General features: G+C 48.3%; 1 protein-coding gene across 2 annotated transcripts; it reads right to left on the reverse strand.

Moving 5' to 3' along the window:
- Nucleotides 1-296: 296 nt before the first annotated feature.
- Popdc2 (popeye domain containing 2) lies at nt 297-17723 on the reverse strand. Of its 2 annotated transcripts, none has more exons than XM_041673441.1 (4): nt 16796-17723; nt 10334-10442; nt 4560-4968; nt 297-1603 (listed from the first exon to the last, which is right to left on the reverse strand). In XM_041673441.1, exons 1-4 carry the CDS (start codon nt 17284-17286, stop codon nt 1521-1523), a joined length of 1092 nt encoding a protein of 363 aa, XP_041529375.1. In that variant the 5' UTR covers nt 17287-17723; the 3' UTR covers nt 297-1520. The 2 variants fall into 2 exon arrangements, with proteins under 2 accessions (XP_041529375.1, XP_041529374.1); XM_041673440.1 differs by having other exon boundaries at nt 4419-4968.
- Between the last annotated feature and the right edge of the window lie 4626 nt (nt 17724-22349).

Below are 22349 nucleotides of genomic sequence, written 5' to 3' on the forward strand. Positions count from 1 at the left end.
TCACAGACAGCCACAACTACACCTATTAGAGGAAAAGATGAGTAGACAAAGTAAGAACACACACAACACCACAAAGAGCAACATGACACCAGTAAAACCTAAAGACCCTATAACAGCAAGACTTGAACAACCAAATATAGATGAAAGAAAAGAAAATGACCTAAAAGAAAACCATCTGGCAGAATCCACTGTAGTTGAACATGTATACACTGGATGCCTGAGCAGTGCCTTGAGGGTACCACTCCTAGGTATCTGAAATGCAGAGGTATGCGGACCGAAGCATCTGTACAAAGATGTCCACAGGAACACTGTTTTAATCACGCCAAGATGGGAACAAATCAAACGCATACCAGGAGTAGAATGCATGAGTACACCGTGGTACACACTAGAGAGCTACGTGTCAGCTAGAGTCAACTGCTGGCGATGGAGCGAGGGTCCCCAGCTGGCTAATCCTCAGCTGTTTGAGGTTTCTAGTTTCACCCCAGACAGTTGCCTGAGGAGGTCTTTGAGATGAGTCCGCTCCGAGCGTGTGCGAAAGCAGTCACATGAGCGATAGCGCGGAGCTGGGTAAGCACCGCGTAGCCGCCCCAGCTAGTCCCACTTCATCAGCAAACCAAGTGATTACACCAGTTTTTAGCCGCTGTATTGGACATAGGTTTTACACAGCAGTAGGTAAGCAGAGCACACACTGAGCTTCTTAATGAACAACAACGTAGAATATATTCAGCAAAGCATGGTGGTGTCCAACCGCAGTTCTAGCATTCAGGAAAGGGAGGCAGGAGGATTGTCAATTCAAGACCCATCTCAGGCACGGTAGTCAGATGCTGTCTCAATCAAAATAAATAATCAGATAAAAAGAGAGCAGGATAGATCCAACTTGTAAGTCACTTTTATATGTTTAAGGAAGGAAAACGAATTGGTTAAATTTATAAAATTTTTCTAAGAACTATTATCTAATACTAGATTCATAAACAGGACATGGTTATTTGTATCTTGGACGTAAAAGTTGAAGAAAATATTAGGGTTTAAAGCTTTCTACTTCAATAGAAACTTATTTGGGAACCAAAAATACCCACGGGAGGAAGTCAGTGGATCCTTACAGACAATTTAAAGCAACAACATTGGGAGAGGCGTGTCGTGCTTTAGTGGGTGCCTGCTTGCGGCCATGCCCAGTCATAGGAGCTCTACCTCACTGGATCCTCACGGCGACCCCGTGAGGTGAGTTCATAGCCCCGCTTGACAGCCCAGGTTCAGAGGCTGTGTACCCAGCCAAGGTCCTATGGCCCATAGAAGATAGAGTCAGGCCGCCGCCTCTGGACCCTCCTCCCGTGAGGAAGGTTCGTGAAGGCAAGTTTCCTCCTGTCACCCTTGGCGCGGTTGTGGGACTAGCATGGCATGTCCGTTTCCCCATCTTGCCCCAGCTCTTTCTGATGGATGAGAGGAGGGATGTTAGTACAAGTGGCCATCCAGGGAACACGGAAGGGAGACATCTGGAAGAGAAGCCATTGTCTCTGTGATCCTTAAAGCTCAGGAGTGTGGGTTGGAGCCAAAGGGGCCTGTGCTCTGGTCATAACCTGAGAAGAGTTCTGGAGAGTTCTGAAAGCTGTGGAGAGAAACAGAAGAAGGGTATCAGCACCTGGCTCCAGGGGGCATGTGCAGTATCACAGGAGCCTGTGGGTTTCCATTTCCCCTGCGGACCCCCCCCCCCCTCGCGGACCCCATGCCCAATGCCTGGCCATGGGCAGCTGTGTCTTTCAGTTCTTTCATTATGAAATGCAGGTGGGGGACAGGCGGGGGTCACTTCTGAAGCTATCCATCCCTGTTCTCTTCGTCTACGGTTCTATCCTCCTCTCGCAACTTCAGGAAGCTCAAAGGAACGCATTCTGTTTCCCACTTGCGGCTCAGGGATGATAAAGACAGCCCCAGCCCAATACTGAAATTCAACAGGCTTTCTACCGTCCCGTCTTTCATTTCACAAAATGAAGATGGGGCCTGCAGTGCAGAACTGAAAAAAAAAATGACCTGAGAACTGTGCAGAGAGTGACTGCCTCCCTGGGCCTGACCCACACAGGGGCGTCTGCCAGCCGATCAGCCACTGAGAGACTCCCGAGCCTGCCAGCCTACTAAGAACCAAATGTCTGCCCAGGAATCTGCTCAGGAGCTGTCTGCTTGCATGGGCAGTCACCAGCTTTCCCTCTGAGGGAAGAGTCTGAAGGCAAAGTGACGGCGGTGGGAGGTAGAGCGCTACCCGGTTCTTCAGAAGCTCGGGGAGCAGGGCGTGGTCTCTTTCTCAGCCTCTTCCCAGGCTGCCGACCGAGGAGGCAGGGAGAGGATTCTGGCAGCTGTCAGAAACCAAACCGCTTCCACCGGGTCCCATCTGTTGCTGAGCTGTTGAACTGCTGTCCCCACCAGCCCTTTCCCGTGGGGTAGGTTTCAGGGAGGAAGGAGAATCAGCCAGCCACGTGGAAGCTGCCTAAAACAGGACCAATTATGACCATGTTTTCACCTCCTTGGGAACATTCCGTGGTTTGAAAGTAAAAGCCACCTGCTGTTTCCTTCCTCCCGGCTATTTAAATAACAGGGACAGACGCAGGAGGATCTGGGGGCCAACAGTGGTTCTGGGAAAGATCTGACAACTGGAATCATTCTTAGAGGAGGAAATGAGCTCACGGCTGCAAGCTGATCGGATTCCAGCTTGGTAGGAGCAATGGGTCGCCCCTGCTCCGAGAATCACACTGTGAGGAGCTCCTGCGGGGACCCCAAGACACTCTGCGATTTTACAAAGTGAGTTAGGCTCCCGGAAAAGGAGGCCTCAGATTATTCCTGCTGAGGTGAATGCTAACGCTGACACGCAGTCTGTTCTGTCCTGACGTCCCTCGCTGAGGGGCTGGGCACGAAAGCTCCAGTCTCCTCATTTACCAAGCCGCCTGTCCTTTCATGTCTGGGGGCCTTTATTTGAATGGTTTTCTTTATCCTTAGAGAAATGGGTACCGACCTTGGAGGAGTTAAAATCCAAAATGAACAGAGACACAAGGTTGCTTAGGGAAGAGAAGAGAGAGCAAAGCCAGAGATTGGGCAAGAGGGCATGGATAACAGAGTTAAAACAAAAACAAAAGCAGGAGAAATCGGGCAGGTGGAGAGGGAGAGGGACACACCGAGCCACACACTGAGACAGCAGGGACAAATAGGAGTCAGGAATGAGAAGGGCAGCAGTCAGAGCTCTGTGAACCAAAGAGGCAGTGCGGCAGGTTGGACAGCATGTGACACCCAGGGGTCACACTGGTCAGCAAGGAAGGGAACGGAGCAGGAGGTGCGGAAAGATAATGGGAGACCAGGGAACAGGAAAGTAAACTAAATTATCATGGGTCTCAGAGCCCTGGAATTCCTCCCTGGGAGATGACAACGTCTGTATCTCTAAAGCCAATGTCTGTCTTCATGGCCTTCACCTCTCTTGCCTCTTTCACCTGCTATGCGGATTGTTCTGGAAATACGCATCCACTCACTCACTCCGTGTGCCTCAGAGGCCTTCCGCACTGGGCTAGTTCCTCAAATCTGCCGGTGCTTCCCAAAGAGCGACAGGTCCCTTCAGTGGCTCCCCTGTCACTTAAAATACCTTCTAGATCGTGAAGAGTGAGTGGGGTTTTCCTCAGGAAAAGCCAAGCCTCCACTATATTTGGGTAGAGACCAGAGGAAAATGTCACAGCATTGTAAGATCAATCAGAGGAACATGAAAGTGACTTCCCAGAACTGCGGAGCGCGGCCTTCCTGGCACACACTCCTAGGAGGGAAATCCTGTCAGCACGGGGAGCTCACCTGGGTCCAGGCCCGGCCCACGACCACTGCCCACGCGTGTGGGCTGCTGGGGAAAACCAGGCTGTCCTACACCTGTCGTGGTAATGTTTAAATCAAAGTAGTGCCCAGACCTCTGCCTGAGTGACCAGCACGCCTGCCCCTGGGCAGGAGGAAAGCAAGACAGGGCCATTTACTTCCCAGAACTGTGTCGGCCATCACCAGTCTCTTTGATTTGAACAGTCCTTCCTAGTCAAGTCTCACTAACTCTGCGTCCCCAGAGCTCATCTGTACACCAGGGAACCCACGGGGAGAACCATGTTGAAATGCATGCCACAGACAGAACCTCCTTCGTCTCAGCAGTGCTGTTAGCAGTTAGCAAAATCTAGCCCCTCCCACGCCCAAAAGATCAGCAGCCCATAAATGTCAGTCAACCCATTCTCTGAAATGTAACCCCGCCGTGAGTAGGTTTAGAAAATTCTCCAGGCAAGCGTGCGCCGGCTGTGAGCACAGGGCTGGGTTAGAGCAGTGAGCCCTCTGGGCGGGACTCAAAAGCAGTGCTTCTGCCGTAAGATGGCCGCTGTGACCAGCAGCGGCAGGAACAGGCACATTCGCCTCTGCATACTTACATGGGATCCTTAGCTGGTGTCTGTGCCCCTGTTAGTTCCGCCCTCACCTCATGTACTCCCCATCACTCCTATAATCCATAAACGACTCTGATCCTGAAACCTCTTCAAAATCCTCCAGCACCAGACTGGTGGAGTCCTCACCCAGGGGGCCACTGTCAGGTCTGGACATCCTAGCCCGGGGCAGAGATACAGGGAAGTTGGTCGGAGCTGGAGGTGGGGAGCAAGGGGGTGTTGGCAGGATACAGATGGGCCTGGCCTCCGCAGGGGACACGGCGGCCTCAAAGACTTCTTCCTCATCCTTCTCAGACTCGGGTCCTCCATCCGAGGCTGAGGACCCCAGAACATGGTAGAGACTGGGGAGGCGGATGTCGAAGCGTAGCCCAAACTTAGCGAACAGCTTGTCATTGAGCGTGTAGAGCTTCTCAGAGATGTCATAGCCCAGCAGGGCTGAGAAGAGGCGGGAGATGTATCGCTCTCTGTTCAGAAGAAGGTGGAGATTTTTCCGGGGCCAGGAAATGTAGCTACATTCGGTCTCAGCAGTCAGCGTGACCTGGGGGGTTAGTAGCAGAGAAAGATTTAAAATGCAGAGACACAGGTGGCTATTTTGATTGGGGTAACTCTACGGCCTAGCTGGGAGGAAGTCCAGGTACAAGCTTCTTGTGTGTGCTGTGATGTGCATGCCCTGTGTCAGGAGCTGGGGACAGCCTGGTGCTCACTCAACCATCACCTCCAAAGAGATGAGGAAAACGTTTATCAAGGGACAAGGCTACAGATCAAGCAAGTATCAAGCCAAGATGTATCAGAGGGACAGAGCACTGGGGTTCAGGTACCCAAATCTGTTCTTAACTTGGTTACAAACCGAAAGGATCTCATGACTCAAGAACGAATAGAGACAGAAAAAGAACTCACAACCAGAACGGAACAGGCCCCCTTCTTCGGTTATTTATTTAAGGGCCTGGGAATGTCTGCATAGTCACTGTGCCCTGGATGCAAATCAGATTATGCCAGCAGGAAAGAGCAGCAACACCGTGTGCTTGGCACACAGTGGGCCTCCATAATCCTTGTTAAAATGATGATCTAGGCATGGTGGCTCATGCCTTACAACCCAGCACTCCGAAGGTGGAGGCAATGGATCCGGTACACAGTGAGTTCTAGGATAGTCTGAGCTATGCAGTGAGATCCTGTCTCAAAACCAAAACCAAAGATGAGTAGCAAAGCTAAGGCTAAAGTGGAATCATTCCAAGGATAGTATCGAGAAGGGGATAAACTTAGACAATTTGTAACGATCTGGTTGACACAACCCTTGGGCTGGCAGGGTTAGGGTGTGTTTGTGAGTGGAGACGGAGGGACATGGCGGCTAACCTTTACTGAACTGTGACTATGTGCCAGGCACTCTGTTGACGCCTTATACTGACTATGAAATGTGGTGTTGGCTTTTGAAGCATTCTCTGTTAGAGATTATATACAACCCCTTGAACTCGTGCCTTTCAGGGCCAGAAAGATGGTTGAGTGGGTTAAGAGCACTTGATGTTCTTACAGAGGACCCTAAGTTTGATTCCCAGCACTCACATCGATCAGCTCACAACTGCCTATAACTTCAGCTCCAATGGGTCTAAAGCCTCTGGCCTCTGTGGGGGGGGGGTGGACACGCACGTGAACGCACAAACATACAAACTAAAAATAAAATAAATCTTCTAAAAAGACACTACCTCCCATCCCTCTCCTCTCCTCCTCAGTGTCTGCTGAGCCCCTCCTCCACTTCCTGCTCCCCACAGCCCCCTGTCTCATCTGTTAGACCAGGGCCCTAGCTAAATTAGTCATCAGGCCAGGGGCTGGTCGCTGGTTTCAGCCTGACCCTTCACCAGCTGTGTAGTTTCCGTTAAATAACTATGCCCAGGCATGCCGCCTCTTTGAGAGAGTCCTGAAGAGAACACTCACAATCTGTCACACTCAGTCATAGCCTCTGCCTCATATGTCCTGGACAGAAAGTCCCAGGACAAAAGACACGGTGCCAACCACAGGGCAGATGCGCCTGATGATGTCCTAACGTGGATGACGTCAATGTCTGTATGGCCAGACACAGAGATTATGGGCTTTTTCCCCTTGTGTAGGTTGTTATTGCTTTCATTAAAATAAAGGATAAAATATGAAACTCCTTTTCTTCATCTTACTTTCATGGCTACCATTATATTCATGCCCCATCTTAGCAAACTCCACAGAAACCTGTCTATATGTACTGTCTCCTTTCTTCTGACTTGCTCTTTGGCAAATAAGACTGTCAATCATTGTTCCTGTCAATCAAGACACCCTGTGACCTCTCAGTTGCTGCTCTCACAGGCCAGCTGCGCTCTGCCAAATCACCTCTCTTTGGCACACTGTCTCTGTGGGGTTCTGGGGTGCCAAACACTCCTAGGAAGACCTCCTGACTTCTCCTCAGGTTCACTTTCTGTCTCTTCCTTTTCTCCCCAACTTCACAGAAGAGGTCAGATTCTTGACCACTTCTCTATGCTTGCATTCACTATGCAATGCTATCCCACCCAATGGCTTTTAGTCTTACCTGTATAAAACCCGTTTCCAAATGTATCTCTCAAGCCCAGACCTCATTCCTGGATTCCAGACTCGACTATTCCAGCTGCCTTTGCAACACCCCCACTGTCCAATATGAAGCAAACTGAACACATCCCAAGATGCACTTCTCCCGCTCTGGCAAGCTCCGCCTGCAGCCACCCCACCCTTCTAGCGCTCAGGTCAGAAAGTCAGAAGCCTCCTTCTTCAATAAGCATTCATTAACCTTTCGGGCTCCATCTAGAAAACATATGTGCTGGCCCTTATGCAATCTGCAGCTTCCTCTCCTGCTAGCTGTACCCCACCTCTCAGTGCTCCCCTTTCTGTACCTGAAGCCTGCAGTTCTCCCTCAGGACTTTAGGAGAGGACCGTGTTCTCTCCACGGTCTCCTAGAGGACCAGAGTGCACACTGTCCCCTCGCAAGCCCTTACTCAGCGGTCACCTGTTTAACAACAGGGCACCCATGAGCACTGCTACTTAAACTGTAACCGTACGCTGCATTCTCTGCTGCTCTTTTAATCAGCAGTTACTGTTCTCCAATATGTTCATCTGTTTGCTATATCGAGGGTTTATTTTTGCCTCTCCTGCTAGAATGCAGCTTGCATAAGGGCAGGATGTGTGCTGTCCATTGATGTTTTCCAAACCCTTTCATCAGTGCTAACATATACCAAGTTCCTCAAGAGCGTCTCTGAAAGGAACAAATGATTCAAGTGAAGATGAACAGTCTTGTATGCAGCCAAACAACCCAGTATCATTTCGTAAAGTCCTTCCTTAGAGTCTGGAGAGATGGTTCAGTAGTTAAGAGCACTTCCTGCTCTTCCAGAGGACCAGAGCTTTGCTCCCAGAACTCAGGTCAGGCCACTCACAACAGCAACAGCCTGTAATTTTGGCTGATGCCCTCTTTTGGCCTTCCAGGGTGCTGCACCTACGTGCATATACCTCTTCCACCACATACACATACAACTAAAACCAAATCTTTTTAAAAAGTTCTTCTCTGAAGGTTCTCTGGAAATCTACTTTCTTTTGTGTGTGTGTGTGTATGTGTGTGTGTGTGTGTGTTGGGGGTATGTGTGTATGTGTATGTTAGGGGGTATGTATGGGCATGTATGTATGTGGGTGTGCTGGCCTGTGCATGTACATGTGGAGGCAGAAGCTGACTTCTGGTACCTTCTCTATTGCTTTACATCATATTTTTTGAGGCTACACCTCGCACTTGACATTCAACTGGACTGGCGGGCCAGCAAGCCCCCCAGATCTGCTTGTCTCTGCCTTGCCCGGTGCTGGGGTTCCAGGCACACGTCACTATGTCCTGCTTTCTGTTGGGTGCTGATGATCCTAATTCAGCCCCTCGTGCTTGCACAGCAAGCGTTTCCCTACTGCACCAGGCTCTTAACCTCCAGAAACCTACCTTTTTATTGGTTCCCACATGCATCCAGGGTTGTCTGTAACAAAGTTTTGATAAGCACAAAGCCTTTTCTTTGTGAGAACATATATAATTAAGACAGAGGTCCGGCGAAACAGGACACAGACCTGGTGATGAATTCTGCGGGCTGTGCCGTGCTCCGCTCTTGGTGAATAATGGAAGTGTCACTGTGCCACCAGCCAGCAGATCTGGGGAGACTGAACTGTTGAAAAGTGTGACAGGACGCTGAGATTTGGGTTAAATTTGCTGTAAGCTGTGATGTAAGCAGTCCCTAGAATTGCTCTTCCAGTCAACAAAGCTAGGTAAGAGGCAAGATCAAGACGAACTATAACCCAACAACACCTGATACCTGCAAAGAGGAAATGGGATTTTACACAGCCAATAGCAAGGGTGTGGATCCATTTGCTTCTAAATGAGGCATACACAGAAGATATAAAAGGGAGGAATATGAGCATGCTTACATTCCAGGCCGAGAGGCCATCTGGGGTAACAGTCTTTCCTCTGGAGTACGACCCACCTGCTCCTCCCTGTCATTGCTGTAGCCTGGTCTGGCTGGCTCCAGCCCTAAGCTCTTCTGTCATTCTCCTGGCCTGAGGGAGTTCCCAGAGAATGCCTCTGGGTGAGGCAGAGAGGGTGGGGATGGGACAAAAATTATTTGATTGGAGGGAGTCAGTGGCTAGTGGCCCTGGCAATGGCGGCAAGACTGCCTCTTTGACAATATCACCACAGAGCTAGGATTAGGACAGAAGCCAGCCCAGACAGTGGCATTGCCTGGCATGTGTCTGTTCCGGGGTTAGCTCATATGCTGGCTAGAGGACTCTCTGGTAGACATCACAGAAGATCCACAGATCCTAGGACCAGCAAACTGCCTAGCAGAGTCCCTAAGAGGGCTGAGTGAACCACTCCTATGATGGCGCTTTCATTTCTCAGAGAAAAGAGACAGACAGTAAGAGCAGGCTCCTTTTTGGCTTTGTCGCTTTCTGGCTGGGTGCACGATGCTTTGGAATCAGAGATGGGTTATCTGTTAGACAGTAACAGTATTACCCGGTCTAGCAATTTGTGTGACTCAGCAAGGCAATACAATTTGCAGTGTGTGTCACATTCTAGCCGTCGGCAACCCGGAACCACAAATGTGAACAGCTGCACAGAGGTCAGTAGGAGCTGAGTGGTCAGGATCCCTGTGGCCTCATGGGTGTGAGTGACCCGTTGAGTCTTCTGAGACACCAACCTGTTCAGGAAAAACTGTGTTCTTGGGACTGTGTTTTGAAGTGTGGGGACAGAGACAGATACAGACAGAGATAGGGTCAGAGACGGAGAGATGGAGCTGTCTCTGTGTCATTAGAATAGACAGCAATGTGCACCAGGCCAGCATGAAGGAAGGGAAGAACTCGAGCTGGCGGGTGGCTGCAGTAAGCTATGGACATGGAGGCGGAAAGGTGAGCCTGAGTGACCCTCATAGAAGAGTCCTGGAGAGCATGGTGGCTCATTTAGAAGTGAAAATGTATTTCAGATAAAGAGGCCATAGCAGGGTCAAGGTATATGGGTACCGGTGTTCAGCAGAGCTAGAATGAGCAGCGTGAACCAGGAGAGCTGGAGCTACAACCAGGGGGTTCTAGGAGTTTCCATGATCCTATGTAGGATGGGCTTTTTTTTTTAATCTATTTTTTCTAGGCGTTAGTCTTTTGGAAAGTTTGTAGGCACATGCGCGACATGACTGCCGGTCAGGGACCAATACCACCCTTCCCTGTTCCCCAGACCCGGGAGCGGGAGCGTAGGCACTCTTCTCCTCAGAAGGCAGGGGTCATGACCCCACCCCCTCTTAGCATCACATCTGGTGATGGCCCAAGGGCAGATGTGAAAGAGGGAGGCAGCGATGTTGGGGCGTGCAGTGGCAGGTGAGCAGTGCTGCCGTCGGGCTCCTTGTTACCTGGAAGGTCCCCTCCTCGGAAGGATGCAGCGATTCCCATTCGGGGGAGTCCATGAACTGGTACGGAAAGATGTAGTGCAGAAACTGCCCATCCTGGCTCACTCGAACCCTGACGAAAGGAAAGAAGACACTGTCTGGGAAAGGGTAATCACTGCTCTATACCCTCTACCGAAGTCACTTATGGTGATTGGCTCAAATCCTCCAGCAGAAACACCTAGCTAAAGCAGATGTGACCCAATGAAACACAGAAAGCAGGCTATCACGGCCCTTCTCCTCCCCACCATGCATGGCTCTCTACTCCAGACTGCAGAACTAGAGTCCTGGGAATTGGGGGAGTGTAGGTAGAGGCTACTTGTTCTTTTCCTGGTCACCCAGACCCAAAATAATTACACAGAAACTATATTAATTAAAACACTGCTCAACCTATTAGATCAGACTTCTTATTAACTAACTCTTAGGGGCTGGAGAGATGGCTTAGAGGTTAAGATCATTGTCTGCTCTTCCAAAGGTCCTGAATTCAATTCCCAGCAACCACATGGTGGCTCACAACCATCTGTAATGGGTGTCTGGTTCCCTCTTCTGGTCTGAAGGCATACACACAGACAGAATATTGTATACATAATAAATAAATAAATAAATAAATAAATATTTAAAAATGTTAACTAACTCTTACATCTTAAATTAACCCATTCCTATTGTTTTATATTTTACCATGAGGCTTGTGGTTTACCGGTAAAGTTCTGGGGAGATAGGAGTGGCCATATTGTTGTCTCCCTGATTCTGCCTTTTTTCCTCCTCTATCTCTGCTTGTAATTTCTGCCTTGTTCTATTTTGCGCTGCCATAGGCCCAAAGCAGATTCTTTATTAACCAATGGTAATAAAATATTTACAGCATACAGAGGGGAATCCCACATCACCTCTCCCTTTCTGTCTAAACAAAAAGGAAGGTTTTAACTTTAACATAGTAAAATTATATATAAAAAACAGATATCAAGCAAGAATTACAGTTACAATATTTATATCTATTTTATCTTTTATATAACTAAGGAAAACTATAACTATCTAATCTTCAACTCCATCAAAGACTCCAGAAGGATATAATATTACCTAAGTAAGTAAGAATTACATTGTAAGCAACTTCCAAAACTCTAGAATTGACATACATACACACACCACCACCATCACCACCACCAACAACAACAACAAAGAAGGAGAGGAGGAGAAAAGGAAGGGAGGGAGGGAAGGAGGAAGGAAGCAAGAGAAAAAGGAAGGAAAAAAGGAAGGAAGGAAGGAAGGAAGGAAGGAAGGAAGGAAAACCTCTTGAAAAGTGCCTTGGGCATGGGCCTTATTCCAAAGCAATAAGAAACATGTCTGAGGGTGAGGTCTGGACACTAGTAGTTTAAGAATCTCCCCAGAAGGTGAGAAATAGGAGGAATGAAGTGGATTTTTTGTTGTTGTCTGTATTGCTATTTTTTGTTTTATTTTATTTATTTATTTTTTAGTTTTCCTTTGGATGGCAATGCTACAAGGGTGAAGGACAGATATGGAGAGACTGGGAAATGAGTGGGATTGGGGCCCTTAATGTGAAATTCCCAAAGAATCAGTCAAAACAATATGTTTAAAGCCACAAAAAAAGAATCTCCTCAGTGAGTCCACTATGTGTCCAGGACGCAAACCACTGGGTTGTGGCTCCGCTGTCCACTAACCACATGTGGCTATTTCAATTAAGATCGACGTCCATTAAAACTAAATACAGTTAACAGTCCAGTTCCTCCGTCACACTGATCAAACCCAGGTGCTCCGGTCTGTGGTTGTGTGCGGTCTGTGACTGCCGCATTGCACAGTGTGGATGTAGAATGGTGACATTGCCACGGAAGATGCTGCCCTACCGGGATGCTGCCCTCTGTCCAGCAGGCTACATGAGCAGCAGTACTGAGGACAGAACACGTTTGCAAGGGAAAGAAGAGTGTGTGAGAGACGAAAAGATGCTCCACGTGTGCCTGCCCCTTTAGTCATCACGGCAAGGCAAGGTGGACCGTTTGGTTCCCTCCCCCGCCCCACCCTCTGTTTTACAGCCAAGAACAAAGATGGTAAGGAAACCTTAAGGTCATATGGCTAGCAGGAAACAAAACCGAGATTCTGTGTTCTCACCACGATGTCATCTTACTGGTTTTCGTAGGTGGTGGTGGACACTTTCAACATCACCTTTCTGAACCGTCAGCATCCATAAGGAAATGAGAATCCAGGTACCTCATTCAGTGGACAGTCCTGGGATGCACACCTAGCCCAGCGACATTTCAACCCCATCTGTGAGACTTTGGAACTGTGGTGAAGTCACTATGACTTGTGCTTCCAACAGAGACAACTACCAGACATTGGTTCAACCTGTATTCAGGTATTAAAACCTTGTCTCTCATATAATGGAATTCAGACTTTACACAAGGATGTTCTCCAGAGGGCCACAGGGAAGGAGAACCTAAAGTCATACAGAATTTCCAACAGACATGATTTTATGTTCTTCTAGCCTGAGGCCAGGCTGTATGTCTCTCTTTAAGTTTCAAAAGAAGTCATTTGCTTTTTCTAAAGGGCAACAACTAGACAGAGTGGGTTTCTGTGGCTCCAGCCAAGAATTCTAATTAATTTTTAAAAATTTATGGATATAATTATTCCATACTACCAACAAGTTAAGCAAATGCTTTGGCCTTTCTTATTCCCTCAGGTGTGTTTTCCAGCTCAGGGTTAGCAACCCCACCCATACTGCTTGCTGTCTCGTCTAGCCTTATGGCCAGCATCATACGGGCGCTTGGCTTCTGCAGAGAAGGGACCTGCCCAACAGCAGTACGCCTGGATAAAGAGAGTGGTTTGGGGATGTGATGTAGCATCTAGACAGAGATCAAGATCCCGTAAGGGTCTTTCCCCCAGTTTCCCAGAAAACCCAGGCATTCACATTTGCCTTCTCTTTTCAAGCGGGTTACATCGGGCGGAGACGCAAAGAGACAAGCGCACCTCAGTGGCGCACACACCACATGGAAGGAGCTGGCCTGCTGTCACTTCTGAAAATTTTCTAACTAAACCAACATTCACAGAACCTCCCGTCTTCCTGAACACTGGGGGCTACTGAGAGGGGTATAATCTGGCCCTTGCCTTCGAGAGGTTCACAGCTGAGTGGAAGACTCGAGCACATAAGTAACAAGTTCAAGTCAGTGTGCTGAGTACTGGGGTAGAGCAGGCTCACAGGAGGAAGAGACAAAGAGCCTGGCTCTGTGCAGGGAGCAGGCTTCTCAAGGATGACGTTCATGTGAGCGCTGCAGGGTTAGCAGGCCACTGATGAGCACGAAAGGATGGAGGTGGACAGAGATCTGTTAATGTAATGAGAGCCTGCTCTTAAACACTCTCTGCTTCTCCTCCTCCGTGCTGCTAGAGGTCCAGCTGGATATGTGGCTTCACGGCTAAGTCTATGCCTTCTTATAGCCTTTGCTGCTAGGTTTAGTCAAGGGGTTAAGTTCTGGTCAATGGAACATTAGCACCCATAAGTCTCCTCTCAATGAATGCCTAGGTACATGCATGACCATACAAATTATTGAAGACTATTACTAGTCATTAAGTAATTACCTATTATATAATCACCCAAAGAAGAAAGCTCTCAAACCAAGCTAATCACAGAGTCCGCCCCTGATGGCAGAAACACACTCACTACAAGACTAGAAAAATCTATACAGGCTGCCCGGACAACGTGTCCTCCTACCGAGGGGCCGCCACACAGTCTATCTTCAGCTAGACCAGTTTCCCTCACGGCTGGGCTGATTCCTTGCAGGAGTCTGTCTGACCTCCCAGAAAAGGAAGATCCACAGCTTACATGCTCTCATTATACTAAGTATCTCTCGCTGAGAAGGCCATGTCCATGATTAATCACGCTGGCACACAGTTATTATTGTCTTAAGCTCCACGAGTTCAAGACAACGCTTGTCACATCTGCATCAGGAGTTTTACTACTCTTAATGTACAAAGAAGGAAGGGAAAAATAGAAGGAAGGAGGGAAGGAAGGAAAGAAGGAAGAAATGATGGACAAAGATTTGTGTGTGTGTGTGTGTGTGTGTGTGTGAAGAGATTAAAACCTAAAAAAAGCCTCTCTAAGGAAAGAAGACAGAAAGAGAGAAGGAAGCCTGTAATATATATCATTTCTCCTCATCATTTCTTCAGGGACGGAAGCTGGTTCCCAAAGCACCTCACCAAGATGTGACTCTGTCTGTATAACGTAGAACCAGGCAGCAAGCCAAACTGAGGTGGCTTTTCCTCGGTGTCTCTTTCGTCATTGGTGTCCTCCCTGGTCACACAGGTGGCAGCCAGTCACCTGTTCAGAGGGCTGTACACGTGGGAGTTGGTACATGTCATCGGCAATGAAACTGAAAGAGTAAGTATAGTTTAGCCGGGTGACAGGTTTTGAGGAAGTCACTTTGTTCTCAGAATATTGGAAGCGGTGACTGGCTGCCCTTGTTAAAACCAAATGAAAAGGCTTCCAGGATTGGAGCCAAGGTCTCCGGGTGACCTTCCACATAAGACAGGGAGGTCTGCATAAGAGGCCTGCACTTCCTGGCCCAGAAGGAGTCTTTTCTGTGACTGGGAGGCATCCATGTTGCACTTACCCAGATGCAGTCACTCCCTCTTAAATCCAGAGCCCAGCCACCAGCTAGAGGCCTGTTCCCTCTTGTCCCTCCAGCAAAGCTGAGACGAATGACAGGGAAAGAGGACAGTCAAAAAGAACAGTGACAAAACCCTACTCCAAACCTTGAAAACCTAGAGAAAACTCAAAATGGCCTGCTTTCTACCTCTTGGTGCCTAAGTATAGCAGAAAAAGCTCTGTGGAAAGGCAAGCTTTACTTTCCCTCTTGTCAAGGGCACAGGCTGATACAAGTGCACAGTAAATCTGCCTTATACAAGACATCAGAACTATATGGTAACTGTGTTTCTGCTAAGTGAACACCAGGCAAGGAGAAGCCGTTCTTTATTAGCCTCAGTCCCCTCAGCCCAACAGAGGAGCCATGAGGAGCAAACAGCGTGGACCCCATGAATGAAGAAGTCCCCACATTCACTGTTAGTCCTAGAAGCATGCAGCTATGAGGTAAACACCAGACAACAGTCACCGTGTACGCTTGTCTACAGATTGCTGCGTTTGCTCATCTCCCCATAAAAACTCCCCCTTCATAACCCAGTCAACCCTTGTCTTCTGAGTCCAGAAAAACAGAAAACCGAAGTCTACATAACAATTTGTATTCTATAAAGTCAGACATAAATGTGTGTTATGACTTTGACCTTAGCTGTCCCGCCATCATCAGAGGCCTTTCCCCACTGTGTAGATGGCCATCTTAGTTTGTCCTCCTCTCCCCCCATCTCTCCTCCCTTCCCTTCCCTTCCCTTGTTCCCTTTCCCCTCCCTTCTTTTTCCCTTTCCCTTTCCCTTCTTCCCCTCCTCCTTCCATTCCCCTCTTCCCTTTGCCTTCTAGAACGCTCTGATTACCGTCATTTTTAGCCACACGTGATCTCCAGCAAGGTGACAGGAGGGAGTGCCTATGGTCAAGTGCCATGAGGCAGCATCTCAAAGGATGCAAATGGCTGTGAAGTGTGACATGCAGAGCCCATGGTGTTTTCTCATTAAACAGCCATGACCACTGCTGTCATGCAGGCTAAGTGGACACACTTTGGTCCTAAAGTCAGCCAACGCCCAGCTGTCACTCTTCCTCTGAGGCACATGTCTCCACTAAATCCCCAGTGGGAAATCTGTGGGCCTCACTGCTCCTCTGTCACCACAGGGCCCTCAGATTACAGTACGGACTCTCAGTAGGACAATCGGACTGGAAATAAGACAGAGCTATTTTCTCTTTGTAGCTGCCAGTACATGGGGTGTCCTCCAAGGCTTGTATAGGAGATCTCAGATACAACAGGGTGCTTCCTCGAGGCCCTGGCAGGAAACAGGGGTCATGGCAAGCCTCCTGTTTCTGGGTTTATTTCCTGGACACAGTTGGTGCTTAGCAAATGTTAAATGCTTATATGAAAGGAAGAAATCAATCTTACTGAAATTGTCAGTTTCCTAAAGGTCACAGCGAGGTTGGGGCATTACACATTAGGGTGTGTGTGTGTGTGTGCATGTGTGTGTGTGTGTGTGTGCATGTGTGTGTGTGTGTGTGTGTATGCGGGGGGGTGTTTCAGGTCTGGCCTCATCAGACTTTGCACTAGCAAGTGAACATAGTTATCCTTGATAGCCTGGAAGATGCCCCGTGATCTAGTTTCCTCTTGGAAAGTGTCAAGAAAGAGGAAGCAAAGTCACTCCTAGAAAAGTCTATTTGGGTTTGTTAGACTTGCCACATCCTTCCCTCGACGAAAGGGGACACGAAATGGAAAGGGACACTAGGACATGGGAAGTGTGGGCCGGGGGAATTCCAGGCACTGACAACACAGAGTAGCTTACCGGCCAGAGAGGAGCAGGGACAGGCGGTTGATGGGTGTCTCACCCTCCACGGCATAGGTCTGCTCCGTGGCCAGTGTCAAGACCTGCTCGTGGCAGCAGTGGACAATTTCCTTGTAGACCTGCAGGGGCACCTGCAGGGGCAGGCACAGCGTCTTGTAGAGGAGGTTGAACTCCTCGGGGAGGGTATTCACCCGGAGGCGATACACCAAATGCGCCAGTTGAAGCAGGCAAGCCGCGGTCAGCAGGGAGTTCCAAAGGACGATGTCCAGCCCGCAGGCATCAAACCAGCCCCACAGCACACAGCACAGGTAGCCTGGGCCCAGGATGCCGAAAAGATAGAAGCAGCCGTACACCCCACTGCCTGCCATGAAACCCATGAGCAAGAAGCAGCTGGCAAGGTGGTAGACGGCACCTTCCATATCCTGCTTCCAGCTACTGCACACTGGCCCCCGCCAGAGGAGCTGACCCAGCGCGCTGCTGTTGGGACTCATCTTTGGGGCTCTCAAAGACTCTCCAGGCCTCTCCACAAAGGAAAGTGGAAGAAAAAAAATCAAGCAACCTGGACTCCCCGGTGGCTTCTCACCACCAACTCGACCTTTGCTGACAGGATTGCTTCTGGTGGCTCTGAGAAAGAATGCCAGAACATAGTACGCTTCATGGAAGACTGAAAACCTGTTTGTTGTTCGGGATGTTTTTTCTTCTCTCTCCCTCTCTCAGCACCACTCTCGTCCTCCCTGCAGCACTCTGGCAAACTTCTTTGGCTCCGGCTTTCTTAGAATGCTCTTCACCTTTAGTTTTCAGCAAAAGGCATACATTGTCCTCAGAGAAAGTAGGACCACAACACCAGAAACTTCAGTAGCACAGGACGACGAAGCCACAGCCTGCTCTCTGTTGTTCCCAAGCAGACTGAGGAGTGAGAGCCAGCAGGAGAGACACACTTGGGTTCCATTTGGAATGCATGTTCTCTTGGCACCGGAAGAAAGGGTGACCCCAGAGGGATACCATGTTTGGAATTGGAATCCAAGAGGTACTGGCAGTGAGAGAAAACAGGCCAGGCCAACAGGCAGGCTGGTACAACACTTAGCATACCTCCAGAGGACAAGATAAGACCCTGGGGGTCACCAGAGGCAGGCAGAGCAGTCAAAGGAAAAGCGAGCAGAGAATTGAGGTCCACAGAGCAGGCGGGACACAGTGCAGATGCCCTGTCAGGAGGATTTGGGGATTTGTGTGTGGTAGGAGGGCAGTTCAAAGTGGGAACGCCTAGGACTATTAACAGAAACAGTCCTGGCAGTGAGAACCGGAAAGCCCCATGAAAGGTCTAAGACACTCTGCAAACATCACTGTGCACTGATTTGACATTCATTCGACAAAAGCAGCGGGGTAAAGCAGCCCCTTCAACTCTAAGCTGCCACTCCGCTGCAATATCTGCACCTAGTAAGAGTTAATGAGTGGTAGGTAACACATTACCCAAATCACCACCCACCCCATCTACATCGATGACCTCCAATCAAAATGACTCATTTGGTGTTCAACCTCCAGTGGCCACTTCATATACGTATATATAAGTATATAGTAAGCATATATAACAATTATGTGCAGATAAATATTATATATTTATATATAAATGTATATTAAACATATATAACATATTGTGTACGTACATAAATATTATATGTGTATATATATATATTACTCAGTCATCACCAGTCTTCCAGAGCTTAGGAAAATGGGGGCCTCAGAGAGGTAACATGTACCAACACAGAGTAGGCAACAAAGTTGGAATTTGAACCCAAGTCTGTCATAGTTAATGCTGTGTTTTAAGTGGGCTTTACATTAAGTAGAAATGCCAAACATTCTGAACTAGATCCACTGACTCCAACTTCACACTCCTAAGACATCTGATGACTTTCAAGAAACGTCTAAACAAACCCAGGGATCCACTTTGTAAATGTGAACTAAGCAAACATTGACTTTCTTGCTTCTAGAGGACTTGCTGGGTCTCCATCCTGGCTACTGGTTTGGTAGCGCCTTTGCCCTATTGTACCCAAGGTTTAAGTGCATGCTGAGTAGCCTAGAGCCATCCAAACGCCAAGTCTACGGGGAGTCCCTGAACTAACAGTCTAAGGCTAAGGAAAAATTAGGAATTGTTGAATGCACTGTTGGAGTTCCCACCTGGACAAATACTTACTAAGTGTGCACTAACGTTGTTGGAGTTCCCACCTGGACAAATACTAAGTGCGCATTCATGGCCTGAGCACCACTTTTCAAGGGGGAGGCTACAGACAACAATGGCAACTGGATGCCTGCAGCAAATGACCAAACTAAGCTTAAAGAAGAGTGTGACCATGGAAGAGGGTAGTAGGGGAAGGGTAGAGCTGAGGGAGGGGTGAGGTGTGAGTAGAGGGGAGTCCTGTTTGTCCTGAGGTGGCTGAAGCGCAGTTACCAAACTGTGAAAGCTCTCTGCATGATAAGGGAGACATTTTAAATTTTTAATTGGAGTCAATTGATCTGCAAATGGTTTCATACTTCTCTCTCTCTCTCTCTCTCTCTCTCTCTCTCTGTTTCTCTGGAGACAGGTAGAAAAAGCGCTGGAGCAAATCTGGAGAACAAAGACCACAAGCCTCTCTCACAATGTTGCTTTGGTCCTGTGATATTTTTGTTGTTGTTGTTATATTTTTTGAGCCTGATGTCACTTCAGCATAGACTGACCCAGAACTCACTGGTCTACAAGGCAGCTCTACAGTTCTTGGTAATCCTTCTGCCTGACCTCCCACGTGCTAGGATTCCAGGTGTGACTGTGGTGTCATCTGAGCGGTGGAGGGTGGGGATTTCCATACACTGCTTTTGTCGTTTGCCACTTCCTGTCAACCTGCCTACTTTAGCAAGCAGCAGCTGTCTGGGCATCACGCACGGGGCTCCCAGGGCTGGAGTCCCTGCCAGCTGTGGACAGGAAAGTCAGGGGAGGCCGGCAGGGAGAAACAACCAAGGCTCTATCCCAGATAGAATTTCAAAGCAGGTCAGCAAGACTAACCAAAGGCTTGGCCCTGACTCTTTAAAGAGACAGGCATCTCAGCTAACCACTGCCTGCTTGTCCAAAATCCCTACCAGTGCACCTGGGATTAATTGAGCCGGGGGCACTAACATTTATCAAGCAGTTATCATTTTCTAATGGTAAACGAGATACCTATTGTTTTATTATCTAATTTTTTTTGACAGGGTCTCACTACATAATTCCTCCCCATTTTTTTTATTTCATTCTTTTTCTTGGGACTTAGAGTAACTAGAAACTTGCCTAAATCACAGAGTTAATGATGTGAATGACGATTAGAGCCTAGGGCAGTGTGAGTCTAAATTGCAGTTCTCCATTGGACCGTTCTCCAGCGTATGTGGAGGAGTTGATAACGCCTACACACACGTATTATAACAGAGGACCTGACTATGTTTGAGTGGTGAGGTTAATGCCCAAAGACCAACAGAACACAACAACAGGAAATTATTATTTTTTTTAAAAGTCAATTCGATAGAAAAAAGAAAAACTATGGTGTCTGTGTTAAGATAGCATGTCCTTCTGAGGAAACAGAAGTAACAGACACAGTGGGAAGAAACAGAAGTAACTTGACAATTTAAGTCAGTAAGCTTTTATTCAGAAGAACTGTGAGGTAGTGGCAAGGGACACAAAGATGAATGAAAAGGAATTTGAGGGTTTTGGGGTTTGTTTGTTTTTTGTTTTTGATCTAGAGGGAAGACTAGCCTGGAAAAACTGCAGTCTCAGAAAAGATGACCCCAGGATGAAAGGAAAATCTCTGATGTGATACAAAGAACAGGGGAAACAATTGGAGGGAGGTGAGTTGAGGGGGCCTGGCATTTGGGCAGGTGCTCTCCTGCTGGGGAGGGCATCTGAGGAAGAGGGAACAGATGTGCAGGCAAGCCTAGGGTTCCAGGTGTGCACCATGACAGTAAGGTGGCCTGAGCCCTCTCGTCCAACTGTGTGGCAAACACTTGTAGGTACCATGGTCAGGACGTGCCAAAAGATGAGGACAAAGATAAACAGCAGCAGCCTGGGTTGCTCAAAGTGTGACTTTGCCGTGATTGTAAACACGGCGCCTCCCATCTCCTGACTCTGGACCGGAGAGTGAGTCCCACATCTGTATTGCTTATATCACCTCAGCAGGACATCCAGCTTCCTGGAGCCGAATGTGCCCTGTTTCAGACCCCCACACGCTCTTCTCCAGGGAACAGCTTCCTGAGCACTTGCTGACTGTTGGAGCCTGGACGTTGATTTCTCACAGTTCACCAAGTTTTCTCATTTGAGTCAACACAAAGAGGAACTCATCTTGTACGCTCAGTGTGGTCATTCAGGATGACCTCATGGTCTGGTGGGCGAGGTGGAAAACTAGTTTCTGACTTAATATCCATTGGCTCCTTCCTCCTGTGAAACAGACTTTCAGTTTTGCCCAGAGATCTGACGAGATACGAAAGAGGTGGGCCCTGTTTAGACCACTTAGCCTTAGGTGCACCACGGACAACTATTGTTTTATAAAATACACGTAACAATACTGCTCAGGCAGACTGAAAGGTGGACTCAGAATTCCATGCCTGGGGACAGGTTTCTGCCTCTTCTGCCTGTCTTGAACAAGAATGTACGAAGGTGCATGCTTGGTTTCATTGGTCCTGGAAGACAGAACTGAGATGAAAATAAACCCGGGTGCTGGGTAGCACCAGCTCCTAGCTGGCATGCAATTGCATGCAACTCCAGACTCTTACACTTATCCTCATTTTCCTTGATGAGAATTTTCTATATGCGCTATTGAACTCATTAGACTCAACAAAAGGTGAAACTACTAGGAGTTTCTCTTTCTCTCTCTTTCTTTTTTAAAGACAGGGTCTTGTATCCCTGGCTGGCCAGGAATCACTATGTAGAACAGGCTAGTTTTGAATTTAGGGAGATCCCCTTGCCCCAGCCTCAAGTGCTGGGATTTAAGGTATGTGCCTCCTTGGTTAGGCGTGGGACTTTATGCCTACTTTCCTTTCTCCTGTGCTGGGGTTTTGTCTGGCTTGAACTTGCAAAGGACTTGTACACACTGTCACAAGTCTCTCTGAGTTCATATGTGCACTGGCCCTGCTGTGCCTGGAGAATAAAATTGATATCGGCTAGGAGAGGGAAAATACAGTTTTTTCCAATGGAGTGGCACGGAGTATATCCACCCCACACCAGGGTAGGCAGGTGCCATGGTCAGGAAGACAAGTCAGACTCCACGGTTTGTGTGTGTGTGATAAGTGTATATATGATCATGCACATGTGTATACGTGTGTATGCAGAGGCCAGGTGTCAATGCTGGATTGATTTCCCTGTTTTTTTGAGACCGGGCTTCTCAGTGAACCAGGAGCTCAGAATGGCTAGACTGGTTGGCCAGCAAGCTAGAGCTCTGGAGAGCTGCCTATTTTACACACACACACACACACACACGCACACGCACACGCACACACACATATGAGCACAGTGTTGGGGTTACAGACGCACACCTCTGCACCTGGCTTTTATATGGGGCTGAAG

This window comes from Microtus oregoni, unplaced genomic scaffold, assembly GCF_018167655.1.
Source record: "Microtus oregoni isolate MIOR12 unplaced genomic scaffold, Mior012 000023F_ref0000262, whole genome shotgun sequence".
In the NCBI taxonomy this organism is placed as follows: Eukaryota; Metazoa; Chordata; class Mammalia; order Rodentia; family Cricetidae; genus Microtus; species Microtus oregoni.